The 8,408-nt window shown below is 45.9% G+C and overlaps 1 protein-coding gene across 5 annotated transcripts in view; it reads right to left on the bottom strand.

Moving 5' to 3' along the window:
- LOC147012245 (uncharacterized) overlaps positions 1 to 8,408 on the bottom strand; it is a 230,076-nt gene that overhangs the window by 182,377 nt on the left and 39,291 nt on the right. Inside the window, exon 1 of one of the 5 annotated variants that reach the window (XM_085856135.1) lies at positions 2,716 to 3,351. The exons of 3 other annotated variants lie outside the window; for them this stretch is intronic. In XM_085856135.1, coding sequence (XP_085712261.1) covers positions 2,716 to 2,812 — 97 coding nt within the window. In that variant the 5' untranslated portion in view covers positions 2,813 to 3,351. Of the gene's footprint in view, positions 1 to 2,715; positions 3,352 to 3,772; positions 7,550 to 8,408 lie in introns of those variants that run through there. One more of the 5 variants, XR_015051529.1, reaches the window with a different exon arrangement.

Here is an 8,408-nt window from a genome sequence, read left to right as displayed (position 1 = left end):
GAGACAGAGAGAGAGAGAGACAGAGACAGAGACAGAGACAGAGACAGAGACAGAGACAGAGACAGAGACAGAGACAGAGACAGAGACAGAGAGAGAGAGAGAGAGAGAGAGAGAGAGAGAGAGAGACAGAGAGAGAGAGAGAGAGAGAGAGAGAGAGAGAGAGAGAGAGAGAGAGAGAGAGAGAGAGAGAGAGAGAGAGGATGAAAGATAATTTAAGTCTGAGAGACTGCATCTTGTGTTTTTTTTTTTTTTTGGGGTCTAAGGCTCATGGATGATCTGCAACACAAATTACACACACACACACACACACACACACACACACACACACACACACACACACACACACACACACACACACACACACACACACACACACACACACACACACACACACACACACACACACACACACACACACACACACTATACTGGTCTTGACTTCAGACAAACACAGCCACTGAGCTTGGTGAAGGTGACCACTTCACAGAGCACTTTGGGTACGAGCGACACCATTGTTATGACATGACTTTTCTCTCTCCACACCCAGCAGGGAAATTACGGAGGAATTTCCTTCTCCACATGGAAGCCAACTTGTGGGATGTGTTCCTGCTCTTTACTTTAAATGCTGTGTCAAGCAAGGAAGCAGCTCGTTCCATTTTTATCCCACCCACGCAAAGCGAAAATCGAGGTAAAGTGATTGCTTCACTTTGTCTGTCTGAGTCAACCTGGATGTCCCAAGGTAGCTGACTGGATGACACCATCTTGTCTGGTAGCTGACTTGTCTGGATGACAGGCTGAGTCAACCCCTGGTGTTAATTCAATGGTCAACGGGGCTCGAACTCAAGACCCTAGGATCCCAAGACACCACCATAACCGCTCAGCCAAAACCAGGTTATAGAGCAGATGCTGAAACCGTTGAGAAAGAAGTATGTCCTGTGCGATATCATCTTTATGGGTGCTTTAGCCTCTATGGAATTTAGGAAAGAGAAATGAGAGGTTCGTACGTACTACGCCACTGCGCTACAAACAAATGCTTTACAAGCATTGAGAAGCTTTATAAATCCAAGGTGTTTGCCTCTGACAGAATGTCCAGTCCTTGCCTGGCTTTAGCAGCCATCTTGGAGATGTGATATTTACAGGAAAGGTCCTGACTGACGGTGAAGCCAAAGACTAAGGGACAGAAGTTTTAGTAGTAGATAATATAACTAGGACACTAGGTATATGGGTGGGCTTGGCAGTCCTTGCCGAGAGTCATCGTGAAGATGTGGGAGAGTGTTCCGAAGAAGCAAAGAGGTTGTTAATGTAAACGAAGAAGAGAATTCGATCAAGATGCTGTCTTTTGATGAAGATGCCATCAAGAACCATGCTTTGGTAATTGTCATAAAGGAAGTCTGTTGACCTAATTGGCACTGATTCTGGGCACCAAGCTCATGGTTCTGGTATCCCAGATTTAAATCCCATAAACTGTGTTTATTACAAGTACAGTATACAATTTGTACATTGTATACTTACAATGTTCTCGTAGATACTAGAATGTATCGAAGACCCAACACATGCCCAGAGACGGCCTTGAATTCCTCTTTCCGATTCAGGGCTTCGATTCATTGTTGTGAGTGGACAAGCAGCATGTGTAGAGTTCATTTGCCAGAGTGAAAACCCAAATTGCAAGTGCAAATTACCAACAGGAAGTAAACTTAAAAAAAAAATAAAAAAATAAACAAGCAGTCAAAGACTGGTACTTACGAAATCGTCAACTTGACCTCTGACCTTGTCTAATAAAAGCTGTCTCGAGAGAAGGTAGCAACGCAAACCAGAAGTTTCTACGATGATTCTGTACCAAACCATCAAAAATCGAATGTTTGACCTCACTGTGACCTTGACCGTTGACCGATTTTGACCAAAATCTAATCAGCGCAAGCCATCACCCTTCTGAATCGCGTGGTGTAATTTGACATTGGTAGCTTCTTCCGTTCTCGAGTTATCGTGCCTACAAACAAACACACAAACACACACACAAACAAACACATGATGGAAGTCATCAATATACTTACGAAATCTAAAGATTTCGTAAGTAATAAATAGGCCAGCGCACCAGCACAATGGCTTTCCGTTTTTGGAAGATATGATGGGATCTGTAAAGTCTACAATGTAAAGTCAAATGAGAAAGTCAGTTTTACATTCCTCTATAAAGGATGCAGTATGCTGGAACATCAGGATTCCAACACAAGCGAGATAATGTTACAAAATGAGCATTTTACCATTTAAAGGATTCTGCTGTCCCCAATCCCATTCCAGTGCTGGCTCACCAAGGAAATTGGATTTAATACTTTTCTCCCAGACAGCAACTATAGCAGAATTGGGCCAAAGTCATAGACACTCTAACTTAGGTCTTAGTCTGTTGATTGGGCCAAACAGGGTAGTGGTTTATGAAGGCCTCATCCCCGGATCGCAGGCCTTTCCCACGGGCTTGCATAGCAGCTGCCAACCGCATGGTTCTGACACAGACAGCTCAGGCCCCAGCTCCCAGCGACTAACAGCATGGGCCTTGCTTCCGTGGCCCAGTGGCCAAGCACAAAGAACAGAGGGAGCCGGAACCCTCCATCGCCCTAAAAACAAATTTGCCTCCTCTTTGGCTCGCAGGGAGTAGAAAGTTTGGGGGGAGGGGGGGGCTGAATATCCTTCATAGGCTGAGTCTAAGAAACCAGACAAAAGTACCTTCATCACGCAAGGTTCTCACATCACCCTTAAAATGCCAGCGCTCCACCTCTCGTCCTTCAACCCCCCCACTGCCAGTTTGCCCACCAAGCTCCATATGACAGAGAGACCTAGCTTCTGACAAACATCTCTGCCTGTCCTGCAGTCTGCTTCGCACAAATCGTAAAGCATGTGAACAAAAGCCCTGATTTCTCTGAAAGGCCTGCTCGGCCTAAAGCCGAGCAGGGATGGGCCATAGCAGCGGGCAATAGAGAGATTGATTTGTGGGAAAGGGACTTGGAACAAAAACAAGAAGAAAAAGGGCTGCCGGGTGGGAAGGAGAGCAGCTCGCAGAGCTCTTTGCATTCCGACAGATGGGCAGTGAAGGAAGGCGGAGAGAGAACAGGGGCAGTTGGGAGGGCAGAATCACCGAGTGCGTTTCGGGGAGGAGGGGGGATGTGGGCTGTTAGTGTGTGATTATGAGTGCCCGACGTGCCATATGTATGCGCCATGCCTACGCTCCACGGTGTCCATCCAAAATTGATGCAGGCCGGGTACTTGGAGGAGGGGCAGCTCGCTACTTTGGACACTTTCCCACACCCTTATCCCTTCTGTTCCCCTGCTCTGGCTCCAAGTCTCCAGTCAGAACCCCTAAACTCTAACACCCCACCCCCTCCCCTCCCACCCACTGCTATGCTGCTCAGCACCCCAAGCTGAGTCGCCACCGGTTACGTCTCTTACACCCTGGGTTTACTGGCCAGAGGATGAAAAAGGAAACCTTAGTAGGGCTTTGCATCTGAATAGAAAAGCGTAAAATCGCGTGAAAAAAAAGAAAGAAAAAGAAAACAAAACGCAAAAACTCTGCTGCTGCTGCTTTTTATCGAATAGTTTGGGCCCAATGTCAGCTAAAAAAATAGCACCGATATCCAGAGAAACATTTTTGAAATACATAACAGGTGACATCAGCCATTTAAAATGAAGCCATTAAAAAAAAACAACAACAAAAGAGACGGCAGCAAACAGGTATTACTAAAACACCTTTAGACACTCACTATTTGCATACGGGTCATTGGATAGATCAGAGATGAAAATTGTGCTTTTGAACCACTCAGCCTTCAGTGCTTTGTATGAGCAGCAGCAGCCTCCATTTTGTCATTAATCCCAGAGGTGCAGGTGCTGTCAATTGGTGAGTTAACAACCCTCACCAAATGATCAGTGAGAGTTGACGGTGATGGACAAACGGATCGTGGTGAAGTTTGCAAGAATTTAACGGAAACCAGAACCTCAGACATGAACACTTTTGTTTGTCGACCATGGGTAGTAGTATGGCCACGCGTCCTATCACTTTGTGCCAATAGCTGCTGTTCTACGTTTTGATGTCAGAGTACGTTCCCGTGAGCTGGACGGATGAACGAAATATAAACGTTGCTGCCAAATGATATACCGTGACCACATGCGAGTAGAAATTGGGCAGGCTTAGTTGTGGGGGGAGGGGAGGGGGCTACCATCAAAAATTGAAGAAATACGAGTTTAGCTGTTGTTCACAGAACTTTCCATTCCCTATTAGCTTCACGTAGGCCGATGTGAGAATTGCACCGAGGATTTACCTTTTGGCCAATTTTTCAATTGACTTTTCTCAGGCGATTGGGGATAGGCCACGGTTTGTCCTTCCACCAACAAAGTGCCAAACACCACACCTTGGCAGACACAAAAAAAAAAGCAAACAAACACGGAGGGTCGCGAGATGAAAGGACGACGGAGGGAGAGAAGTGTGGCAACACTCCATTGATCTTACGGAACTACCCTCTGTACTATCCTGGTGAGAAAACAATCTGCACGGCAACATTTAAAGCAGAAGTTCGTCAAAGTTGCGCAACAGCTTTCCAAAAGAAATAAACTAAATAGTTCTGCGCCGCACTTGGCATTGCGAACAAACATAAAACAGTCCGGATGGTGATGAAGACGAATGGAGGAGCATGAGTCAAAGGGTAGGCATCCGAAAACCTTGTGCAAGAACACCATGATAGGACAAGAGAACGCAGTCCCTTAAAAGGTTTCTCGTGATATCTCGTGAAAATCTCATCAGATATGCTTCGTTCGACAGGATGGTGCAGAGGTAGAGCACTTACATTTGAGCTGCCTAAGTAGGGGGTTCGATTGCCGACCCTACTATAATAAACTGCCAACTCAAATTGGCGGGCATGAAAGATCCCACGGAGTCTTGCACGAAGTTTAGACGAGTTATTGCCGGTACCCTGGCTACCTTCAGTCGAATGTCAGGACCATTGACTTGGACCAAAAACGTTCCCCAACCAGTGGGAATAATCGTGGCTGTTGAAGTCGTAGTAGCAGCAGCAGTAGCAGTAGTAGTAGTAGTAGTAGTAGTAGTAGACGACTCAAGTAACCGAGTTCTGGAACCAGGGTCTGGTCTCTGCAGATTTTACACAACCCTCTGGTGTGGAGTCAGATTGTGATGAATGGAAGGTGTTTTCCTCCACACGAAGATCCTACATTGAAGCGAGTCAAGCTGGAGGAAAAAGTTAATCTCAGGGAATTATTGTTCAAGTTCGAAATTGTTAGCAGCAGGATACATAATTCCATAGACTTGCCGCAAATTTCAACTGGGTTCTTGCCTCATAAGAGACTTTAAAGGCAGTCATTTTGCATTCATGACAAGACTTGACCCAGCTAATTTATGCTGCATTCTAATGAAAACTCTCAGGCTTTAACTGGGTCTGAAAGTGGGTGGGCAAGTACAAAAGGGACATCTTGTGAGGAAGGCAAAAGGTTTGAGGACGGTTTAACATCATTTAATAATGCAGGGATTTAGCAGAAAGATAGCTCATGTGCTAGGATGCTACTCAGCTACCTATACCTGCCCTTCGGTTTGACCGCTCACTACCTTTCGTGTGTGTGTGTGTGTGTGTGTGTGTGTGTGTGTGTGTGTTGTGTGTGTGTGTGTGTGCAGCAGCAGCAGGCACTGCATCATTGAGCACGTAGAAAACAAACACTAATCCGACTTCTTTCGGCCATCGTGGGAATGCAAAAAGGTCCAATTATTCTCTTTCTAAGCGTTTGGACCGACAGCATGGTAGCGTAGGCCTTGCTACCCCGTTGGAACAATGAGCAGTGAGCACCCCTTCTGAAAGAGGGCACCCAACACTGAAGCGAAGAGATTTAAATGATCCTGCAGTTGCCAGCCACAGAAGCACCCTCTTGACGTGCCTCACCATATCCAAACGGGGCTGATAGGATGGCCTAGAAGTACGCACACTCGCCTCAGCAGTTTAGCCTGGGTTCGAGTCCCAACCCAGCCATAAACTCTCATCCTGGTGTCTCACAGGCATCACGATTCATCAATGCGTGTGCCGTCCCTCGGATGGACGTTAAACAGGTGTCCCGTTAGCTAGCATTTGTTGGTGGATGTTAAGGATCCCACGGTGTCCTTCACGAAGAGGAGGCGAGCTATCGCTGGCACCATGAACAAATTCCAAATTCCTGCCCTAACCTAACTTCACTGTGCTGCATCAGCAGCACAGCCACAACCTCAGGCAATGATACTCCCCCGCAGCCTTGTGCTGCATACGAACGAAGAGGACTATCCAAATGGAACAAAGAGGGTGGGATAGCCATGGTCAAGCAATGCTCCAAATCAGAACGTGGGAATCTGCAGGACGCCCAGAGTGCCGGCACATAATGGCCTACTCTTTCAGAAAGACACCACGGGATTTAGCTATGTGACGTTCCCACGGAAGTGCTAGCAGATGGGACAGTAAGTTTTTTAATTCCCGAAGAAGGAAGGCCTCTCAACCCGGTATTTGAGTTTGCATATCCCTATGTCTCTCTCTACATCTCTATATCTCTATATCAATCTCTATCTCTCCTTCTATGATACCCAGATAATTTAAAGTCAAGTTGTATTCCATCTGAAATGGAATCCAAGCAAAAACAACTCACAGGTAAGTATGCTGTCACTGAGTTTTTATAGGTAATGAGCTGTAAAGGTTATACAAATCATCTAAGGGAGCTTTGTCATAAAACTGAAAAAGTTTTTTTTAAACAACAAAATGGATGCAGTCACATGCTTTGTTCAGTTGACACATTGTCCATTCTTAACATTTTCCAGACATCTTCACGTGATCCTGGGCTTGCACCAATTCCACGGTCTGTTTCACGTTACTTGGGATTTTTCACCCTTTTTCTTATTTTCGAGACCCCCCCCCCAAAAAAAAAAAAACATCACTCACGACCATTGACCATATCATTATGTGTGCGTCATGGCAACTCAGCAGGCTGAAGGCCTAAGACATCTGTGTTGGCCCACGATTTAATCCTTGTGCAATGATCTGACTCATGTTGCCATTTTATTGTGCAATCCTTATTGTCTTTGCTTCCCATTAGCATCAAGGCTGACTGTCATCTCGGCCAGTTTCCACTGACCAAATGGCTAAAAAGGGTACTTGCGGTCTTGCTTGCGGTGCCGAACTCGCGGTTCAGATCCCCAAATTCCACCGGCATTAGTGAAAAGGTCTCTCGGTCAGATTGATTGAAATCGAATCTTTGGTCAAACTGAATCAGAACCTTGAAAACAAGTCAGGAATATCATGCTCGAGTGTAATGTTGCAGTTGAAACACCTACGTGCCGGGATGATGGCAGGAAATTGTTTTCCCCTTGTAAAAGTTGTGGTCAACCTGCAGCCGGAATATGGGGGTGAAACTGCACTCCCACCTGTCAGTGGAATCGGAATGGAGAACAAATGAAGCTCGATGCCAAAGTTGCAAAGACACGGCGACACGAATCGTTTGAAGAAAATGGCAGCATCGAGCCAATTGAAAAGACACGGGTTCTGCAAATCTGCAAAGAAGGAACCGAAGGCACGATTCATGTTCATTTTCAATGAAAGACAACAACGCCAGAACAACCGACAGGCAAAGGCATAACAACGTGCTCAAGTCGTGTCAGAACACCTCCCCAAGTGACGTGGACATCACTTAAAATGAGAGCCTTGCAGTCATCGCTTGCTCGCTGCCTTTGCTGCACATCCAGAATGAAATCACGTCATCAATACAGAGAGACATTCGTGCTATGCTGGAGAAGATGAACACAAGTTCTGATACTGGGACCATGACGACAGCTAAAAACCATGGGGGTAAATTCATGGTGTATTAAGGTTACCTACATATCAGGTATACACACACACTGCTTTTTTCCGACACAAAATAAATAAACAAACAAATAAATAAATAAATAAAAAACCACAAAAGTCGCCAATTTTCCGGGTCAGTTTATAACATTCTCTCCCTTTCCCACTCTCCACTTCTGCTTCCTCTTCTTTCTCCATTTTCTCTCTTCCCTCCCCCTCCTTACACACACACTGTGTGTGTCTGTCTCTGTCTCCTTTCTTTCTCTCTCACACACACTGTCTGTCTCTCTCTGTCTCTCTCTCTCTCTCTCTCTCTCTCTCTCTCTCTCTCTCTCTCTCTCTCTCTCTCTCTCTCTCTCTCTCTCTCTCTCTCTCTCTCTCTCTCTCTCTCTCTCTCTCTCTCTCTCTCTCTCTCTCTCTCTCTCTCTCTCTCTCTCTCTCTCTCTCTCTCTCTCTCTCTCTCTCTCTCTCTCTCTCTCTCTCTCTCTCTCTCTCTCTCTCTCTCTCTCTCTCTCTCTCTCTCTCTCTCTCTCTCTCTCTCTCTCTCTCTCTCTCTCTCTCTCTCTCTCT

Source organism: Eptatretus burgeri, chromosome 15 (genome assembly GCF_056783735.1).
Source record: "Eptatretus burgeri isolate ZD-2024b chromosome 15, Ebu_testis_v1, whole genome shotgun sequence".
NCBI classification, from domain to species: domain Eukaryota; kingdom Metazoa; phylum Chordata; class Myxini; order Myxiniformes; family Myxinidae; genus Eptatretus; species Eptatretus burgeri.
This window is presented reverse-complemented; position numbering and strand designations above follow the sequence as displayed.